This window comes from Lissotriton vulgaris, chromosome 3_1 (assembly GCF_964263255.1).
Source record: "Lissotriton vulgaris chromosome 3_1, aLisVul1.2, whole genome shotgun sequence".
Lineage (NCBI taxonomy): Eukaryota > Metazoa > Chordata > Amphibia > Caudata > Salamandridae > Lissotriton > Lissotriton vulgaris.
In genome coordinates, this window is record NC_141689.1 from 1,422,030,919 (window position 1) to 1,422,053,879 (window position 22,961).

At 46.3% G+C, this 22,961-nt stretch overlaps 1 protein-coding gene across 2 annotated transcripts in view; it reads right to left on the reverse strand.

Moving 5' to 3' along the window:
- KLHL8 (kelch like family member 8) overlaps nucleotides 1–22,961 on the reverse strand; it is a 406,134-nt gene that overhangs the window by 130,980 nt on the left and 252,193 nt on the right. For both annotated transcript variants that reach the window (XM_086961895.1, XM_086961896.1), the window contains exon 5: nucleotides 8,386–8,529. In XM_086961895.1, coding sequence (XP_086818021.1) covers nucleotides 8,386–8,529 — 144 coding nt within the window. The remainder of the gene's footprint in view (nucleotides 1–8,385; nucleotides 8,530–22,961) is intronic.

Here is a 22,961-nt window from a genome sequence, read left to right on the forward strand (position 1 = left end):
GCCTCATTGAACATTTCCATTAAATGTTGGGCGGTTTGAGAGAAGAGAGTAGCGTAGTGCTCAATTGGCAGCCCATCGATGGCCGGGGTCTTGTTCCGCGCAGTTTGGGAGATAGCTGCCAGTATCCCTTCCAACTGCAAGGGCACATCCAGTTCGGCTCACTGTAGCGGGTTCAACCGGACCACAGCAAATCATTAAAAACCTCTGCGCTCGATCGGGTGTTGGTAGGGGGGGGGGGGGGCATAAAGTCCCAAATAATACTCACAGAAGGCAGCGCATAATGGCTAACTACAATCACGCCATCAAATAAGCAGAGTGCTCCAATGAGGGCACAATGTTGATCATCTCTTATGAGCCACACATAAAGCCCCCCTGAGCGATCTTTTAGCATGTTGCTGGGATGTGTGTCGTTTATAGTCATTTACCCAGGAGCGCTTCAGTCTCAGTCCGCTGCCTACACAGTTGATGGAGTTGTTCAGCAGACGCCTCACAGCTAGTCACCCTTACCTCCAGATGTCACAGTTTCCGCTCTAATCTAATAAGTCCTCCAACAAGTGATGGCATACCCCCCGAGAGACCGCCAGGCACTGGCCATGCGCTACAACTTTGGGTGTGTCTCATTGTAGGACCCGGGATAAGATAGATCCCTCTTTTAGTTTGAAGAAGTCTGTGATGAACTGGGTCAGCTCCTCGCGAACGTGGGTGAGGGGGTAGTTTGCAGTCAGAGAGAACCTCTGTTTGCAGCCGCCAGGTGGTAATAGTGGGACATAACCTACCCCAATGCACAGTGATTGGCTGGTGGCAGTGGTCCAAGAAGGTGCATGCTAAGTACTCCACTCGGGTGATCAAGGGCCCAGCTGTTCGTGCACAAGAAGAGATCAATCCTAGTGTGTACCTCGTGAACTGGGGAGTAGTAGGAGCATTCACGCTCAAGCGGGGCCCAAACGCCAGACATAATGTAAGCGTTGGCGTGTGAGTCAGTTTCCAAAGCGCTGAGTGGTGCGAACACTTGCTGCCACGTTCAGGCAGGTGGAACAATCAAGACCTACATCAGGTACACAGTTAAAATTGCTCCCCTACAGCCCTGGTTGTAATGAGTTTCAAAAGAGTGCTGGTGTGAGTGTATCCAGGAATCCCAACTAATTAGTGTTGGGGGTATAGACTGCCACCAGTGTGAGGGGAATACCATAAAAGTGGCCATCTAATCTCACAAAGCGCCCCTCCATGTCCACCCTTTAAGCGTCCAAGACTAATGGGACACCCGGGAGATCTATATAATCCACCCTTGAGCATAGGCCAATGTGGATGTAAAGTACAACTGTCACCTTCACCTCGTAAAAACCTTGTGGAGCTCCACAAATGTGAGATCAGCTTCTTGGAGCATGGCAATGTGTGTGTGAAGGCATTTAAGATGCATAAATGTGGTATCTACTAGTAGGAGTGGTCATACCTTGCATATTCCATGGAAGGATGTGATTGTGCGCAGTGTGAGTATCAGAATTGCCCCCGACATGGAACCTGTGATGGGAGTAGCAGGAAAGGATTGATAGTGACCCGCATTCAGCAAGGCCATCCCTGGCCTGATCAGGTGTCCTCAGAGCACAAATGTAATAGGTAGACTTAAAGAAAATAACAGTGAACACATGAACAGCAGTTAGTGGAAATTACAGCATCTCTCCACCCCACCAGGACAGTGAACCTGTGAGGTCCTATCTAAAAATCTCCAACTCAAAAACAAAATGAAGAAAAACAATCAAGTAAGTCCATATGGCAGCAATGGCAGGACGTGGCATTACAATTTGGGTTATGTTCCAACGCCTGGGCTCATTTCAAAAGTCCAAAAGCCAATGTGCCAAAACCAGCGTGACTCCCCGTAATCTAGGATATCCAGACTGTGCACGGTGAACAGACAGATGAGGGACCCAGCTATGAGAGGAATGTCACGATAGATCATTGGCGGATTGTGAAGTGAATTTAGGATCAGGTGTACTGCAATTGGTGGAGGACTAAGAGGTGCCTGTGTCAGAGCCGAAATCCATGGTTGGGTTGGAGCGCACTGCTGTAAAAGGATTTGTTTTGTGCAACGCGGCTGCTTCCACTGCCCGGACCTGGTCTGCAGCCACTTGGTCTTGAGTAGGCTGCATTCGCGCTACTTTGTGCCTCCTGTGTTTAGGTTGCAGAATCACCTAAGACCCCTTCAGCTTGTTCAGTTGTGCGCACCAGGCCTTTCGCGTGAAGCTAGGTCCAAACATCCTCGGGTGTTGGGAAGATGTGAGAGGCCTCACGGTCTATGACCTTGAGTTTCACAGGGAACAGTAAAGCATAGCAAAGGTGCAGTTCACGCAGACGTTGTTTCATCTTCAGGTAGGAGCCCTATAGTTACTCTACTTAAGCTGTAAAATCTGGATATACTGCTATGTTCGGTTTTCTCAAAGCACCAGGGATCCTTTGTGTGGAAGCATTGCAATAAGGTCCTGATCGCAGAAATTAAGGAAGCATGCAATGAGTGAGCAAGCCTAAGGTTCAGGAGGTGGGTGCCCTTGGACGCAGTGGGATTGCTCCACTGAAAACAGCTTAGTGACCTTGTACACAAGTACGGCAGTCATCAGCCACTCCTTGAGAAAGTTAATCGTTGAGGAGTTCAGACCTCTCTGGGAACCCCAGGAAGCGAACATTGTTGCGCTGTGAGCGCCCCTTGACATCTTCTGTGGACAGAATAAGGAGGCCACTTTCTCCTTCATGATGTCCTGCTTTGTCTGCAGTTCTCGCACTGATGGGCCATAGGATGATCAGCGCAGACTCTGCATCATCAACTCGGTCCACCAGTTTGCTGTGGTACGCTCTTAGCAGGCCCCTGTCTAGAGATAGTGCTTCAATTTTTGCTTCCAGTGAGGTCTTTGTGAGGTCTTTGTGTCCAGGGCGGATTGCAGAACCTTTTTGAATTGTGTTGGCTGCTTTTCAAGGGTGGATTCAATGATTTTGGCTTCGGAGGAGCTCAAGGACTATGCTGGGATGCTAGAGTCAATGGTCAGAGTTCTGGTGTTCTTGGTTTTCCCCCCATCATGGTGAGGAGCAGTCCCTCTAAGCAAGCGCAGGAGGGAATCCCACTGGAGTATTGGCATATCAAGCAGTGGTTGTGAGGAGTATGGGGAGGTGATCACAGTCCCTGCACTCCAGAGGAGTCCAGATAGGTGAGCAGGAGTCAAAACAAACAGGTCATTCAGGCTAGGAGGAAAGGGTAACCCAGGTTCAAGTTGAGACAAATCCCCTGAAGAGTGTTAGAGTCTTAAGAGTCCCAGGCGCATATTGCCTCCGGCAAAATGCAAAGTGCAGGCACCGTCCAGGCAGACACTGCTTCCAAAGGGGGAGGGGGGTGTAAAGTCTGCTGGGCCCTCGAGGGCCACAATCACAGAAGGGCACGTTGGGAGGTGGTGGGGCGGTTGCTCATCACTTCCTCATTCTCACGAATACCCGTGCTTCGTGTGTCGAGCAGCGATGTGTGAGGTGCTCAGTACCAACAGTAGTGTTGCAGGACGCTCAACAAATACTGCTTGTTCGCATGAACTCACCGCAACCTCATTTAGCGAGGTAGCAGCAGTGCACCAGCAGATCGCCATAGGTGTCACGCTGCCGGTGTACCCCTGAGCATTCATGAGGGTAGTCCCTGCCACCCCATGGATCACTAGAGTGTGAGGTATCGGAGGGGCAACTCCGCCCCTGGCTAGAGGGATGTTCCCCCAGCAGCAGTCAGCGGAATGGAAACGTGGCCCACCTCCATTGTCGAGGCCGCTCTGGAGCAGTCAGGACCACTGGTGACGCTCAAGGATCCCGCTGCTGACCTTATTTATGTCTGCTACCAAGAGACCTGCCGCATTGTGGTGCCCAAATGTCCAGGCAGCGATGGCACTTCCCTCGCCCTGCTGATCGCTGGTTTTCAAGAATCTCAGGCAGGTCTGCCAGATTGAGCAGAGATACTGTGGGCTCTGCCGGCTCTTTGCTGGGGGGACGAACCGCAGCACTGCGCAGGGTCAATGCAAGCTAGATGTACCGGTATTGGCGCCGGTTCCCAATTGAACGATCGCAGTTAGTCTGACAGCGGACGAGATGTGCAGCCACTCAGAAGCGGAGTGCTTCTTAAAAGAGGGCTGCGCCCTCAGGAGCAATGCCAAAGTTTGCAGCCAGGCACACCACAGGCAGCAGAACCCCCAGCCTGAGGAGCGGTGTATCACTGAGGCACAATCCTGTCTCAGCTGCGCAGCACATACCACTCTGTCAGACGGCCCCAGCTCCACTTGGTTGTCCACGTGGCGAGATAGCGTCACAGGCCCCACTCGCCAGTGCCACCTCCATCCATTTCATAGGGAGTCAGGGTGTGTGGAAAGTGCGTTTGTTCCCTTGTGGCACTTGCAGAATGCAGTGCGGACTGGGGGAGGCACATCAGTGGGCAGATGCCGACTGGGCCCTGCATGGAGCTCGTTCAGCAAGCATCCGATGAGGCCGCCATCTTGGACATGCTCCCACATATTGATATCCTTGCGCCTTTTCCTTGGAGTCCGAGTGGTGGTATGGGGTATAGTCCAGTTTTGCTTTTTTATGTTTGTGTTCGGTTTTGGACTTACCAGACCACTTCAAGCTGGAAGTTAAAAAGTTGCGGCAACAGCCCGTGACCAGGAATTAGTCCGGGCACATGACTTCTTGTGCTTGGCGACATACAACTTTAGCTCCTGGTCTTGAATCGCCATCAAGTTCATGATTGGTACACTTATCAGAAGACTTAGGGTCATGCCTAGAGTCCAGACACCAAAGACACACCTCATGCGGATCTGTGACCAACATCTGGCTTTCTGCAGTCACAGTACAGTTTGAATTCTAGGGGGAAATCATTCCCTAGCACTCTGTAACAGTTTTTCAATCGCCAGAAAACCTGACAAATTCGTAAACAGAACTCTGGATTCCCAGTTGGATGGCACCAAAAACAATGAAGTAACATCAGCGGGCTGGAGTGGCACTTATAAGCAGCTCCACTTTATAACTTCATGGGCTTCAATGCAGAGCCACATAGCGCCACCTAGTGGTGCCCATAAGCACAAACCTAAAAAAAATCTCTGGATAGAGTCTAGCACCCACGAAATAGCCTAAGGTGAGGGATCTGCAGTTAGAAGTATCCATCAGAAGTCCTGAACATTGTACCTCTGAAAAACATACTCAGACTACAGAGTTTGAAACTGGTTGAGCTGACCTCTGATCTTAACCCAGCAATGGTCACAGCACATGACGAGATTGAAAACAACCAGTAAAGCGCCGGTCATAACTTCGACAAAGTAAAGTACACTCTTCAAGGAAGAACAGAGCCATTCCTTACCCTCTAAACTCTCCAAAAAGAATTTTAAAAGGGTTCTACCATTTCACACTTTGTGTTCACCATATAATTAAGTCCATCAGTTCAAACAGATGGTCAAACAATATAAAATCCCTAACCTATCAAAGGGTATCAAACAGCCAACAGTTAAGGAAAATAGAGCCAGACGACAATGACTAAATATTGACACACAGCAAGCAACCTCTGAAAAAAGTTTGATCCCGTAACAAAATTACTTAAAGAACAAATAAGGACAACAAAGAGAAAAAATGGAAGCTACTCCAGTTACTCTGAAGAAGTTTGACAGCTATTAGTGTAAAGATCGAGACCATTTGTCTAACCAGTACAAAAAAATCACAAAAGGTCACCAATGTAAGGCAGAATATGCAACAATGAAGACCTATTTCAGGTCTATGTCAAAAGGCTTGAGACTTTGAATATGCCTAACTAGGTCAGCAAATTGACAAAGGAGCAGACGTGGAAGTTGCTAGACAAATTACCTAGTAGGCACCTGAAACTGGGGCACAGAGCAATGAAAAAAGGTAGAGGGAGTGACTTAACTATCATTTCACAGAAGTTGGCATAAGGTCATGTAAAAGGAAGTGATGAAATAACCAACCTTGCAATTAAGATGCTCCCACACAGGGCTGTGGAATGTTTTGAGGAGTTATGTAAAGCATACATACAATTCCAGTTCTTCACCTTTTCCTGGAACGGTGCCAAATCATGTTTTTCTGAAGTCGAAAAAAAACAACTGTGAGAAACATCAAGCTACCACCCTATAAGCATTGTTACTGGCTTATCAAAGGAGAAAGATCGCTACTGCTGGACTTGGGATATTGCACTAGGAGAAATCTTTGGAGGAGAAAGTTTTACCCTAAAAGAACAATCAAGCAATCATCGATTACAAACGGGTGAGAAAATAAGAGTTGGCTTTCATAGCAACAAAGAAACTTTGTAGTTGTTTTCCCAGACATAGTAAAAGCCATGAACTAAGAAGGTCGCCTGCAAAATATATCATTCTCAAATTTCCACACTACCTGATAATCAAGCTGTCAGACTACACCCTTAACAAGAATAGTAAACAAGCTTTTAAACAAGTTGTGCCAACCCTGTAAGAGTGCCACAATGGTCAAACCTGGACTCTTTCTTTACCATCTCATCATGAGTAAGAACATCACTGGCCTCTGGAGGATGACCTAACACAATGCCAACAATGTTGCAGTTCAATGGCAATTCCACATCGAAAACAGAAGTAGCCAAGAACGCGCAAAGATCCACTGACCGTCCCTCCACCTGGCACAGTGACAGGACGCAAGATCACAGTTGTCCAACAGGAAATAACACAGCACCATCAGTCCCACTTCAATAAGGGGGTAATAAAATGTGAAATCGGTGCCCTCTACCTAGATTAAACACTAGACTTTGAACTCAACTGGAGAACCCACACTGAGAAGAAACATCAAAAGGCACTTGAGAAACTGGCAGCATTCTAACCGCTCCCACAAATTCTCTCCCAGAAGACAGCAACATAAAAGTCGTAAAGACCTATGTCTGAGTAATGCTGACGAACTCCTCCGGAGAGTGAGGTTCTTCCAGGTATAGACCTGAAAATCTCTTCACAAAGTGGAAAGCCTTAAGAACAGCCACTTTCCAAAGACACCTCGGTATTGAGCCCATAGACAAACATCTGAAGCACAGTAGCGCATTCTGAAAGGAATTGCATCAAAAGATAAATCCTCTGATCAGGAAACATGCGGACATTGCAGCATGACCATTTGATCGTCCTCATCTCTGTGAGTGATATGGGAACAGGTTGCATGTGTTAACAGGCTCTCGCCTTAGAGGTCGCGCTCACTAGCAGGGCCACTTGTTGAGGAATGCCAGGTAGAATGGACAATAATAGCTTCAGTTCCAATTCCAATATAGTAGCCAAGCTCCTTCTGGGGAAATCTTTAACTATAGACAAGATAAATCAGTCTACTTTACTTCCACCGTCCACGAGTGGATATACAGAGTGCTCCCTTGATATGGATATGAGATGCAACCATCTTATTCCTCTTATAGTCAAATTTGTTTAACATCACTTGAATAGTTTTTCCTTACTAGAACTAACGTGCCACTACACATGCACATAAAAATGTATAACAGAGCACATGCAGAATATGGTTCCCTCCACTCGATACAGGTTCCATAGAGTTCGAAGCCAGACAAGTTGGACACATTTACTGGGGCGACTCGTGCATTATCCCAAAATGACCAATCAACGTACAGATCTCAGTGGCCCACCTGATTAACTAAAGCCACCATTGGTGCTATTCACAGCGAGAGCAAGTTTGGAAAAACAAATGTTTTGAAACCAAAGTTTTCGAAATAATTGCATTAGAAAACATCAACAAAATGCTACCCTGTTACGATGAAGCCTAGCACCACTGTGGTCCTTACGGAAAAGGTCACACCCCTGATTCCCTGGTAGCATTAACTAGTGCACATAGAAAGCAATGAAATATTGTATTCCAAAGGGATATTATAAACACTAAACTATATCATTCTTAATTTACTTAAAATGAGGCACACGTTTAGAGGAAGTACAACGATGTGCGGCACATTACACTACAATCTGCAGTATAAATAAATACATAATAATGTTTTTAATGAAAAGGAACATTCTGCTGAGAAAACATAATTCCCTTCTCCCACTTATTGGTGAAATCAATTGTTAACGCCCACCTCTGTACCACAAGCAAGAGCCTTATTAGAAATGAGTTTGGCGCTCACATGTGACATACTGAAATGTGTCTGAGATTTAACATCAACTCGACTAATTAAACTTGCTTAGCAGAAGGGGCCTGCCCCCTGGAGAAACTACAGATAATTTTACATTTAGCAAATTCCGCGCGCCGTGGCCTGCGGGCACCGCATTCATCGGTTAATAAAAGCCGCCCTCTGCGGGGACAAAAGCTGAATGAATACATTAAATGGCAGGCAAGCCCGGCTGCGGGACAGAGGGCTGCGCTGTTACTCACCTCCCACGGAGATGACGCCCACGTGCCGTCGCCTGCTGTTCATCTCGGGGCCGAAGAACCAGCTGTCCCTGCTGATGGAATAGCACTCGATGCTTCGGAAGGGGTCGCCTGATCCGCCGCGGCCCCCCACACAAAAGAGCACCCCTGTATGCGGGCACAAAGAGAGGACACATTAGCATCCAGGAGACGGCAGAAGGGAAGAACGAACGTAAGACAAACTAAGAAAGTCCCCGCTTCCCCTCACCTCACAGTCACTCAAGTGACCAAGTTTAAAATGGTTCGAAACACAAACCTCAACATGCTAAAACCTTCCATATAATCCAATTCTTAATATAATTTCCATAGAAATCAATTCGGGGGTTGCCATGGGCAGTAGCTAACCCCAGCTTGACAATTTGCACCCTTGGCAATGCCCTTGCTACCCCTAGTCTAAGTGGTCATGAAGGCAATCGATGGGAAATGAGGCAACACGCATTGTCAAAACCAATAGGTCTAAAGTTGGCTGCACACTTTGGCTTTGTCAATGTTTGTAAGTACTTTTTGTAAAATTGTACAAGGAGGCGGCGATGTGTGTGCAAGTGCAAAAGGCCATCACTCAAAGTGACGGGAACAATTATGGAAATTATAATTATGCACCCCCACACACACATGTATACATACACACATGTATACAAACACTCTATACAAACCTATATAAAAACACACACACACATATGAACTTCAATGCTAAAAAGGAGTACTCTCATACATTTAATTTATAATTTACACAACTTCAAATAATTATAACTCGCACACCTCCATATACACTATATTCAACTCGATATCCAGAACATATTAACTGTAACTCGCAGCTCTACCAAGCACGCTGTTCTCACAAGTGAGGAGATTTGCGATAACGTAAGTGTATTAAATGGTACAATTTTAGATGATATGAGATGAAAGGGTATAACCAGTGCATGGACAAGGCATGAGTTCTAGTTATTAATATATTGTGGCTCCGGAATTGATTATACTGTATATGAAGGTGTGCAAGTTTTAATAATTTGAAGGTTTTGCGTAAATTATACATTAAAAAGGTATAAGTAGAACTTTAGTATTTCAAAATTTTGTGTTCTTTAAGTTTTTTGTTTGTATAGAAAGAATACAGTTATACTAATTTAATGTTGGTGCTTACATTATAAATTTGAGGTATAACTATAACTTTAGCATTTCTAATGTTCGAGTAGTTTAAGTTTGGTTTGTATAGGTTTAACTTGTGGTTTTTTTCAGTAAATTATTATTTTTTTAAAATAAAAATGTCTTTCAAATCATACAGTCCAGTGGCATCGAGTGGAGTGTCATTAAGTGAAGTGTCGTACAGTTGAGAGGAGTAAAGTATCAGAGTGTCGTGAAGATTAGTGGCATGGTGTAGCATAGAGTAGACTAAATGGACATCAATGCAGTGACGTGTTGAATACTATAGTGGCATCATGTCTACTAGAGTAGACCGGCATAACGTAGAGTCTGTCTGGGAAACTTACAAATTGGAGTGGCATCTTGTATAGAGCAGTCGAGTGTTGGAAAGTGTCGTAGAGCAGTGTGGTACAGTGGAGTGTTGAGGTATAGAGAGGAGTGCAGTGTAGTATAGTATAGTGGCCCAGAGTGTAGTAGAGGCTTGTAGAGTCGAGCTGCAAAGAGTGGAGTACAGTGTGGCAGAGTAGAGCTGAGAGGAGAGTGGTTCAGTGCCACAGAATGGCACTGCAGTGGAGTACATTGGCTAAATGTGCAGTTGTGTGGTGTAGAGTAGGGTGTTGTAGAGTAGAGTGGCATGGAGTAGAATGGATTAGCATCGTATACAGTGGAGTGGTGTATGGTACACTGGAGTATACAGGCATGTTGTAGAGTGCCACAGAGTGGAATACAGTTTTGTACAGTGGAGTGGCGTAGGGCAGAGTGTGCTACAGTATGGTAGAGTGGGGTGAGACTGTTGGAGAGTGGCATAGAGGAGTGTACAGTGGAGTTGTGTACAGTGCTGTTGTGGAGTAGAGTACATTAGTGTCTCCGAGTAGAGTATATTAAAGTTAGGTGGAGCGGCACAGAGGGAGTGGAATAGAGCGTAGTACAGTGGTACACAGTAAAGTAGAGTGTTGTAGACGGACAGGAGTACATTGTTGTACAGTGGAATGCTATAGAGCAGAGTATAGTGTGATAGAGTGGAAGGGCTTAGACTGTCGAGTGATGTAAAGTGTTGTTGAGCAGAATGGGGTAGGGTAGCATACACTGGAATAGCGTAGAGTGCAGTGACTTAAGAGTGGAGGGGCGTGGTGGGGTGTGGCGTAGTTGAAACAGACGTAGCGTGAAAGTGGGAGAACAAATGTAGATGTCATGTGGCAGAAATATAGATTATGTGGTGTAAATGGTCATTTTTAGTAGATGCAAATAGTGTAAGCAGTGTTAAAGTTCTGTAAGTGTTCAAATAGTTAGTTATATACTGTACTGCGGTATACCGCAGTACGTGCAGATGACAAGGCAGAATGTGATTGGCTAATGTCTGTCTTTATAAAGCGTAAAAGGCAGCTATGTAATTTTCAGCACACATTCGTTCGAGGTTAGGGCTTTAGCTAAAGGTGAGTAGTAGCTTTATTGTTGTTCCCTACCTATTATCACTTTATTTAAGTGGCAATAGAGAAATGATTTTATATTTTTGTATATATTTTTACACAAGTTTACACAGAATCACCAATTTTTTCAGGTTGTATTGGCATTTATATAGCGCACTACTTACCCGTAGGGTCCCAAGGCGCTTCGACCGCTGCAAAACCCTTCCTGGCTTCCCTGAGAGATGGTCCCTTAATGAGTATCTCCAGGGTGACACCAGGCATCCCCGGCGGTCTGGTGGGGCCGTTAGTGAAGATGAGGCAAGCTAATGCCCAGAGTTGCCGAGTGTGATCACTGATCAGAGTGGGCACCGAGGCGAGAGAATTATCGAGTCCGCTGACCCTGGTCCAGAAACCTGCAGCGCCGGGAATCGAACCCTGGTCCCGGGCCGTCCTCTGCTCTCGGGTCTGCCGCCTCTAACCAGTGAGCCACACTACTTCACTCTTTACAAAAAAATAAATACCCTGTGGAACACTATATTTGTAAAATATGGTGTAGTGCAGTGTATTTTAAATTCTACCTATTTTAAAAAATATATATATATTTTCTAAGTACTGCGGTGCTCTGTACATTTAAAAAATATATATAGAAACTTATAAATATTCTCCCTACCTACTACCACTTGAATAAAGTGGTAATAAGTAGATAAAAATATGAAACCTAATCCTTATATCGAAGCCTGTAACCCAGAATACTGCTACGGGTGTACTTGAAACAACAAGGCTGCCTTTAAAGGCAGTCGTTAGCCAATCAAATATTGTTTTGTCATCAATATGTACTGCACTACTTTCGAGAAAAAATGTGAAAGTTCACAAAATTACAGCGGCCACAATAATTACTAAGTTTAAATGTCTTATAACTTAAAAAATACCAACCCTACTTACCTGTAGTACCGAAAAGGAAAATCTGCACACCATAATCTGGCCAAATTGCATGTATATCTGTGTAGCCTTTTTTTGCTTCTTTCAGTACAAAAGTCTATGGAAAATGCATTGGTGATCAAACTCGTTTTAGGACCCCCTTTTTAGGCCGCAGCCAAAGAAATCTTTAGGACTTTCAGAAAGTTGGCCTAGGAATGCTTTTCGCCCATTGCTCACCATTGGCTCTGTGGTTAGTAACTCAAATTTCCTAGCTTTCTATTTGCTGGCTGATTTGCTTTAGGCTATTCAGCTTGAGTTAGTCCCTCCCGTTGCCCAAGCCTTGTTTACAGTATTTTTCCACAAACTTGCTTTCTGTAAACAGGCCTTTAATTCTTGTACTTATCTTATTACATTTTATGCGCATTTAAAGACAGAGGTCAAATGTCAGGCTCTCTCTTCCAGGTAGCTTAGTGTCTATTTTTCTTTCTCTGACTTCAAAGTGAGAGAATTTATGTGACAATTCTGCTGAACTCCCATGTAAGAGGAGAGGGTGCAGTATGTTTTTCTTTTTGCGCACCAAAAAAATATATATACATTGCTGATGTCTGAGAATATTTCAGGATTAGTACTAATGAAGCACATTTTTTTGTAATTCTTAAGTGTGCTGGAAAGCAAATATTTGATGATCAAAACACATCAATACACTAGGTGATGACATTTGCACACATTATCGTTTGTGTGCAGTAAAATCGTATTTCGGTGCAAATGTAATGGTCATGTCAATTGAAAAATTGTTGTCTGTAATGGCAGTCCACTCCACCCAACCTGCCCCACTCCACCCACTCTAACCCAATCTGCCCCACTCTAACCCAATCTGCCCAATCTGCCCAATCTGCCCCACTCTAGCCCAATCTGCCCAATCTGCCCCACTCTAACCCAATCTGCCCCACTCTAACCCAATCTGCCCCACTCTAACCCAATCTGCCCCACTCTAACCCAATCTGCCCCACTCTAACCCAATCTGCCCCACTCTAACCCAATCTGCCCCACTCTAACCCAATCTGCCCCACTCTTACCCAATCTGCCCCACTCTTACCCAATCTGCCCCACTCTTACCCAATCTGCCCCACTCCTCTCCACGATACAATCTTCCTAACACCACTCCAAACCACCCCACTTTAATCTACTCCAATATACACCACTCTTCCCCACTCCAACCCAATAGTCCCCAATATTCCCCACTCCAACCCAATCTACCCCACTCCAACCCCAATCCAATCTACCCCACTCAATCTAACACAATAAATCCCACTGACTCCAATCTACCCCACTCCAACCCAATCTACTGCATTCCACTCAAATCTACCCCAATCTGCTCCAATCTGCCCCAATCTACTCCACTCCAATCCACCCTATCTACCCCACTCTTCCCTACCCAACTACAATCCACCATATCAACCCCACTATACTCTACCCCACCCCACTCCAATCCAATCCACACCACCCTAAATCAGTCACGCCACTCTAATCAAGCCACCCCCACCCCCCCACTCTTATCCACTCAATCTACCTCACTCTATCCCTATCAATTCTACTCTACCCAACTCCACTCCATACTACTACATCCTACTAAAATCTGCCCTACTCCAATCAAATCTACCCCACCCCAATACACCCATAACTACCCTTCTCCAATCTACAGCATCCAATCCACCCACTCCAATCTACCCCATCCTAACCCAATCTACCCAACACTCCACTCCACTCTACCCCACTCTACCCCACTCTATCTAACCCACTCTGCCCCTCTCCACCCTAATCTAACCCACTCCAATCAACCCCATTCCACCATAAACTACCCCATTCCAATTTACCCCACACCACTTCAATCTATTCCACTCCCCTCTAATCTACCTCAATCTAGCCCACTCCAAACGACTCTAATCTATCCCCACTCCATTCTACCCTACAATAATCCACCTAATCTACCCCACTTCACTCTACCCGACTCCACTCCAGTATACCCCACTCCACTCCAATCTACCCCAATTCACCCCCTCCACTCTTACCCAAACAACCCCACTCCACTCCATTCTACCATAATATATCCCACTTCACTCTACCCTACTCCAATCTATGCTACTCCAATCTACCTCACTCACCTCAATCTACCCCACTCCAATCTACCATGCTAATCCACCCTACTCACCCACTCCAATGTACCCCAATCCACCCTACTCCTGTCTACCCCAATCGGTCCCACTCTACCCCAATCGGTCCCACTCCACCCCAATCTACCTCAATCTAATCTACCCCACCCCACACAATTTTTTAGCCATGTTGAACAGCAGACACACTGGGGTACAACATGGCTAAAACACATTGCCAAAGCCAATAGCTTTAACATAGGTGAGACCTATTGGCTTTACCAATGCTTGTTTTCTTTGCACCCTCTTTACAAATGACTGCGAAACTTTCCATGCTCTGCCAATGTAGAAAGAAATACAGGTCTAGAAAGTGTCATTGAGATTTGTCAAATGAGGGCCAAGTTATTAGTGAGCAAAATTCAGAGGAATTCCTATACCTGGGAATACTAACTATAACTAGAGAGTAAATTGATACTTGTATAGCGCACTACTCACCCGCAAGGGTCTCAAGGCGCTTGTACGAATACCGCTGTGGAACCCATCCTGGCTTTCCCTGTGAGGCGTCCACTCCTGGGCACCCCCAAGGTGGAGGCCAGGCATCCTTAGCGTTGTGGGGGCCGTTGTGGAGATTAAGCAAGCTATTGCCCAGAGTTGCAGAGTGGGACTCCACGATTGGAATAGGCACCAAGGCGAGAATTATCAGGTCCGTGGAATTTTGAGCCCAAGACCTGCCGAGGCGGGGAATTGAACCCTGGTCCCGGGCTAGACCGCTGCATCAGGGTCTGCTGCTCTAATCATTGAGCCACACTTCTCCCTCACTGTGTGGGTATATATATTCAATAAAAAAACAAAAGGTACAGGGACATTATAGTTGGGCTCAGATGTAGCACACACAAAACCTTAGAAATTCATCAGTTATAGTTACCTGAGCTAACTATAACGTACGCCCCCGCAATGGACTGCTTATGACCTCACATATCACTCATGACCTGGTCAGTGACGTCACTAACAACATCTCAACCGACATCACTGATGAAATCTTCCAGTGGTTAAGAGTATTTTGTAAATGTTTATGATTATTAAACATATATACAAAGCTATATGACCGTATCCATGTGTGAGTGGCTGAGTGGCTGTATGTGTGTGTGTGTGTGTGTGAGTGGCTGTATGGGTGAGTGGGTGTGGGTGGGTGGCTGTATGGGTGAGTGAGTGGGTGTATGGGTGAGTGAGTGGGTGTATGGGTGAGTGAGTGGGTGTATGGGTGAGTGAGTGGGTGTGTGGGTGGTGTGTAAATGGCTGTATGGGTGACAGAGGCTGGGAGAGTGACTGGATGTGTAAGTGGGTGTACTGAAGAGGGAGTGTCTGTATGAGTGACTGTATGGGTGAGTTGAGTGGACGCGTGAGTGATTGTGTGAATGGGTATGTAAGTGGGTGTGTGAATGGTTGTATGGTTGAGTGAGTGGGTATGTGAGCGGCTGTATGGTTGAGTGAGTTATTGTAAAAGTGGCTGTAGGGGGATTGAGGGTGTGTGTGAATAGCTCTAGGGTGAATGGATGGCTGTGTGTCTGTTTGGATGAGTGACTAGGTGTGTGAGGTTGCATGGGTCTGTGAATGGGTATGTGAGTGGTTGTGTGAGTTGGTTATGAATGGTTGTATCAGTGGCTCTGTGGATGATGTAATTGATGTCCTCAGTGATGTCACTGACCAGCTCATGAGTGATGTAATATGTGAGGGCATAAGAAGACCATTGTGAGGGATTAATTTAGTTAACTTACATAACTATAACTGCAGCATTTCTAAGGTTGTGTGTGTGTAAAATATGAGCCTAACTAGAACGTCCCTGATCTTTGGGGGCAAGTTTGAATCCAGCTAAACACGCTCCAACCTGGCATTGTGCAGAAGCCTTCCAACCAGCCCTGCAGCACCTCCTGGGGAGACCGTCCTGCTGGTGGTGAAGCGGACGGTCTCAGCCTACAGCTCCCAGCATTCCCGGCGCTCCTGTGGGGCGCAGCTGATCGCAATTATCCCGAAGCGCTAGGAGGCGCTTAAAAGCTCGTTGAGCCTCCCGCAGCGTGGGTTTCCTTGATCTTTGGGGGCAAGTTTGAATCCAGCTAAACACGCTCCTACCTGGCATTGTGCAGAAGCCTTTCAACCAGCCATGCAGCACTTCCTGGGGAGACCGTCCCGCTGGTGGTGACGGGACGGTCTCAGCCTACAGCTCCCAGCATTCCCGGCGCTCCTGTGGGCCGCAGCTGATCGCAATTATCCCGAAGCGACAGGAGGCGCTTACAAGCTCGCCGAGCCTCCCGCAGCGCAGGACGCGCGTGGGCGGGCCCGTACGCAACAGGAAAAGGCAGGGCCACCCGACTAACGGCTGTATTTCGGCATATGCTACGAACAAAGGAAGGGGTAAGATTCTTCTGAATCCGTATGTCCATAAGAACTCGATGACTCATTATGACTATTTGGAAAAGACCCTAACACCTGCTAGAGGGACCATTACAGTTCTATTGACTAAAACAACCTCTTGGAGAGAAGGTTGCCCACGTCTGTTTTGACAGCTGATTAGTGGGTTGTATGTAACTGTGCTGATTGGAACTGCTTGGTATCTTCTGCTGTTGTAAAATGGGTAAAAAATCAGCACTTAGTAAAAATAGAACAACAACAGATGAGCCCCCAACAACAGCGATAGATAAAATGCTTCAAAGGGCCATAGGGGCAGTGTCCTCAGAAATAGAGCGCACAGAAATGAGGCTCTCCCTTACACCGGATATGTGCGCTTTAGATCCTGAGGTGTCCAAGGCCCCATCCACTCCACATACATCGCAGCCCAGTTCTTTGTCCCTTCCGCCCTCTGGCCAATCCCCTATTATGATCACAGGGGCACAAGAAATACACTTACAAACATCTATTGGGGAACCTTTACTGAGGGTTACTCGAACTCGTAAGCAACCAGATAGGGTTAGTAATTCTACCAACACTATAAATAAAGGGAAACGCAAAGTAACACCAGCTCTAGGGCCAAAAAACAATGTGCAAACAACCAGGCAGCTACACTTGGTACAGATAAACCAATAACACCAAAGGGTAAAAGTAAACCAGTAAACCCAGTAGCAGAACCACCAACGTCGGTAGACAACCTAATGGCTGACCTTTTAATCACATTAAGAGCCACCATCCAAGAAGAACTAGCTCCCATATTTGCCCGTTTAGACAGATTGGAGAGAGTATGGGAGGGCTTGGGCACCAAAGTGCAACCAGACTGTAGGGCTATACAAGTGGGGGGAGGTCTGGAAATTGGTAGAGATGATGACATGCTATCCCCAAGACATGCTCAAGGTGGGAGGAGCCATACTACTGAGTTAAGTACAACCAGCGGGTTACAGAAGGAAGCGAACAAAAAAAACACTACAGCCATCCAAGAGATTAGACACATACAAAGCATTATGGGAGTAGGTGGAGGGGCTAAGGCCAAGACGGTGAGTAGGGAGGTCTTTACTATGCAAACAGCAGCACTGTCTGAACCCTCTGCTGTGGAGATCAAGGCAACCCCCCTTCCAAGCATAAATCTTCCCCCGGCCTGTACACCATATATTGCAGTTATGACAGGAATCCCTCCATTGTTTCACACCGCTAAGGAAACCGAGCTTGAGCTAAGGAACAAATGTTTGTTTTGGCTCGCAAGGTTTAGGTCCTTTGACTAAGCTAGGGAGATCATCATGGCCTGAAGAGTAGGTTGGCTGGGAGACACCCGAAAGACGGAAGCAGGGGAATGTGTTGTTATAAATTTCAACAACCCATGCAGCCCATCACACACCTACAGGAATAAGCCTTTGTGCGCTGGATTATTTCTATCCCCAAACTTGCCCCGATAAGAGAGGTATGACATTTTCATCAAATTACATTGTGGGCCCCAGTCTCCTCATGGAAGAGAGGCGGAGCAATCCTGACAACCGCCCCCTGTATAACATCCCAACAAGCAATAGATATGGATATCTTAAGGAGGTTGATTGACTAGGGGAAAGACACTATACTAATGATACCCGAAAGGAACAAACGTTTAATTGTCCCAGTGAAGAAGCCAGTTACAATAGTAATAAAAAATGGTTTAGAGGGAGGGAATTGGACCATGGGCAAGTTACCCAACGAGTGGTTAGCTACATAAGTGAGGAGGCAGCTCCTTTCTCTTCTGACTTACAGATGGGTCACATTGAGAGGGATGGAGTCGGTGTTGCATTGGCAAATGCAGCCAGGAGTAACCCGGCTGTATATCCCGCCCTGTTTAATGGGGTGGCCCCAATAGAGGCAGAAATGGAGAAGGAGGAGATAAGAGTTCTTTCTTGGAATCTAGCAGGTCTGAAAAGTAAAATCGCAAATCCAGAATGGGGTGCCTTTGTGGATAACCAAGACATCTGCTTATTCCAAGAAACCTGGGCCTGCGAAGAACATCATAGGATAGGATTTGCCCCGTTTAACATACTGGCCACAAAGGGTGGGAGAGGGCGCCCGTCGGGGGGTCTCACAATTTGGGTGGGCACTCATCTTGGGTGTGAGGCAGAGCACATGACAACCCCCAATAATAACATCCAATGTGTCCTGTTGTCATTTCCCGATAAGACAAAAATTGCTCTAATCAAGGTTTACTCCCGACCGGTAGCGAATAGACTTAAATCTTTCACCATAGACCACCTAAGTCACTATCTTCCAATATTGGATCCAGCTATTTTGTTAATTTTGGGAGGTGATCTAAATTGTCAATATGAACCTTTAACCGACAATTCCCAGGAGGACCCCTCTGAAGAATATCTCTACTGGTAAATTCCAAAAATTCGCATCACTCCAATCAAAGCGTGGTCACCCTAAGCCATTCAAATCTTTTTATTTACGTTGTCCAATTCACTGAGGGCTTGTAATGTGAGGACAAAGTACGATCTCCCAGGCAAAACCACATTTAATCGTGATGGTCACACATCACTAATGGACTACATCATGGTGGAAACAAGTACCTGGGAGAAAGTCCTTGACTTCCAAGTACAACAGAGGCAGGACAGCGATCATAATGCTCTGATTGTATCATTGAAGCTGGGGAACTTGGGCGTTGATGCCATAGGCCCAATTCAGGTGACCATCAGGGAAGGTCTAGTAACTACCAACAAACGGAGAAAATCAGATGGAATCATGTCTGGCAATCTTCTCCCAAACTGGCAAAGATGTACCAGGTGGGCATTACCATTAATAGAGAGAATAAGTGTGTTGGGACAGGGGGAGCCACTTGAAGAAGACAGGGGTAAGGTTAGAACAACGCATGAAGATCTAGTGGCAACCCTGACGGATGTATTCCACCCGGAAGTCTCTAGGAGGGGAATAGAGAGACCTAAATGCTCTTGGTATACTAACAATTGCCGCAAAGCAAAATAAGAGCTTTTAATTGTGCTGAAAGGGAAAGATAGGCCATCCATTAAGTTAGCTAGAACAAACCACAGGAAAACCCTGCATAACGCAAAGAAGGAGTGTGAAACAGAAAGGTGGGAGGCTCTGGGAAGAGCGCTTAAAGCGAACGATTTCAAATTGTTTTTCGAGGTTAGTTAGCTCTGGGAAGGAGGGGGGTCGTCCAGCAATAGAGACCAATATAGAGCCCCAAGTTTGGGAGGCTCACTTTGGGGCCCTGTATGACTGCGATGTTGAAAACCCCCTAAGCTCCGAGTCTCCAAGTAAAAATCTTGAGTCGAATCAAGGGGGCAGTGGGGATATCACACTTCTGGAGGTGCAGAATGCTCTAACCAGCTTACTCCCCAATAAAGCCCCGGGTCTTGATAAAATTCTGGGGGACCTTTTTCGGGAAGAACCCACTATTTGGGCCCCATATTTGAGTGTCCTATTTAACGCAATTGTGAAGGGCATGAATCCTCATGACACTTGGAAAGGTGGGGAAATAGTTCCCATCCACAAAAAGGGATGCCCTCTCCTACCTACCAACTATAGACCCATCAGCTGAATTGATAACACCCAAAAGCTGATGGGTAGGGTCCTTTTGTGTCATATACAGGACTGGATGGAGGAGCAGGGAATTTTGAGCCCCTACCAGGCGGGCTTCAGATCAAACATGTCCACCGTGGACCAGGTATTCCGATTACAGCTACTTCTCTGGAAAATGGTGAAGATAGAGGGTGGCAGCCTCTATCTTATATTTGTTGATCTGAAGTCCGCCTTTGAACTTGTGCCTAGAAACAAGCTGTGGGAGGTGCTTCCCTGTCAGAAAGGGGGTCAGACAGGTATGTGTCTTGGCCCCCACTTCATTTCCTTTATATTAATGGGTTTATTGCTTTTTTAAATAACATAAAAAAGACACAGATGCACCAAAATTGGCCACTGGGAAAATACCGGCGTTAATGTTCGCAGACGATAGTTTGTTATTGTCCAAATCAGCTGTCGGCATACAACGCATCCTGGATGGGTTCGCCCAGTTTTGTAATAAGAGAGGTTTAGAGATAAATCTATCGAAGACCAAATATATGGTCTTTAATCCTCCAAAAACTAGGCGTCCTAATCCCTCCCTGAATGGTACTCCACTTGAAAAAGTAAGGACATTTGATTACCTGGGGATAACACGGTCTGAACAATTTGGGTGGGGTCCCCAGATTATTAAAGCACTGCTTAGGCTGACCCAGACATCAGGGGGGATATTGAAAATGCTTAGATCATCTACGTTTAAGCCAGCTGCCCCTCTAGTTGAGGGATTCAAGGTGCAAGCAAGAGGGGCTACATTGTATGGGGCAGAACTCTGGGGGCATAGCCCCACCAAAGACCTTATGAAGCTAGAAAATAACTTCATGCGCCAACTCATTGGCTTATCACTTAGCACCCCACTGGTTCCCCTTCGTATGGACTTGGGAATGAGACCAATTGACCAAGAGATTGCCCTTAGGCCTTTTACTTTTTGGAGGAGGTTGTGGGTAACTCCCTAGTTGAGTATCTTCAAAGAAGAGTTAAAAGAGCTTCTCCCCAGACTCAAGCCTAGTAAAACACCTTGGTTGGCCCATATTAAAATCCTTGCGGACCAGATTGGGAGACCCGATCTCTGGTTGTCCCCTGAGTCATCATGCCCAAAAATATCAAGGGTGTATCTCGTGAAACAGTATAGGCAATCAAGTCTGCCGCTACTACTGGAGAGGACCAATGAGGGTAGGTTAACTAGAGAATTCTTACACATAAAAGAACCTTTTCTGGATGTCATTTAGCCCCCCATGGGGAGGAAATTGTATGCACAATTTAGATGGGGGAGCCTACCTCTGGCTTAGTACACTAGCTCATGGGCCCCAGCAAATTTGAGTCTCTGCCCCTGTTGTAATCGATCGGAGGAAACTGAGATGCACATATTTTTTTTGCCCGGAACATGCATTACCCCGCAAACGCCGAGTACTTCAGCTATGTAAAAACCTAGGCTTTACTCGCTGTGCCGTGGCATTTAGAGTTTTAAAATATGATACTGAACCTGTAATTGTATTTGCGGTATCTCGCTTTTTAAATGCTATGTGGCCGCTCGCTAGCCGGTAGGAGTTTGGAGGAAGTTGCCGCTTCTTGCCCTTAGCCCTGGGACATTTGTAGAGGTGCTTTGGAAGCTTTTGGACGTCTTCCCTACCTCTTTGCGGTCTGTGAGGACGGGCGTGGGACTGCGTGGTCCAGCATCCTCAGCGGCTCGACATTCGCCGCAGCTGGAGCCTCTTCCCGCCCCCACCTCCTCCTACATAGCCCCACCCACAACCGCGTATTTGGGGACGCGCCAAGGGCGGGCCCGTTATAGCCCGTTACAGACCGATCAATGTGGTACTGAAAATTCTGGACTCTGGTGTCTGTGGTACTGAACCACCGAACTCGTGTCATAAAACATCGTCGTATCATGACGATTTTGGTACCAGCAGACCGATAATGGTTTAAATATCATTCATAAGTATTTTCGTCACGTTCGAGTGATGAAATCACCCTTGAATCTAAGTTTTCGTCTTGAACCCTCGGGTTCCATTTTGTGAGCAGCAGCCATTTTGTGATTGCCCTCACATAGCCAAATGACTAAGGCCGAATTCAACCTAAAGGACACGTACACCCTTTTTGACTCCTCTGTGACCTGGGCAAGCTGACTCCACTGCCCGGAGCCAAACCTGTTCGGGCAGTTCCTTTCCCAGTGGCCGAATGAGATTAGTGTCAAGGCGCAACATGTCATAAAACTCCTCATCGCACAGAAACCATGCCTAATCTTACACACACCTGTCCCTGTCCCTGTTTCTTCTTTATGACCTGCTTTACGAGGAGGAGGTGCCCGTTTTTATTGGGGGTCCGTCGATATCTGATGAAAGTTCTGGGCCTTGCCGGGTAATTTATCATGGACTGGACAAACTAAAATATGGGCTTGTCATCATGACTCTGCTTTTTCTTTGTAGTGAAAATATGTATATGGTCAACTGTAAAATACGGAATGTTTGCCTGAAGCTTATTATTTTGTATAAAAAGAGAAGGCTGGCTTTGTAAAATTGAGCAGTCTCCTGAGAACATACATGCTGTTGTACTTCTAGGATACCTGTTACTGGTTGCAGCCAATAAATACGATCTTTGACTTCACCTAGAAGACTCTGTTTCTGTAGTCTGAAACAGGAAGGACTTAGGAGTTTTCAGGTGTGTTCCCTGGCACCGCCGGGTCCATAAAAACCTGGTACTCCAGTTGGCGCCCAACGTGGGGCGGTATCAGCGGTACCGGTCCAAGCCAGAGGTTCGTGAGGAGCTTCGTGTGAAAATTCCGGAGGACGGCCAACCACTTCAGCGACCCCTGTATTTCGACGTGGTCCGAAGGTCTTTGCTGCGAGGTTCCCCGCGTCCCGACGGCTACGAAGGACTGCTGCCCTGACTATCGCCCTGTTTTGGACCCTTGATGATTGGTAGA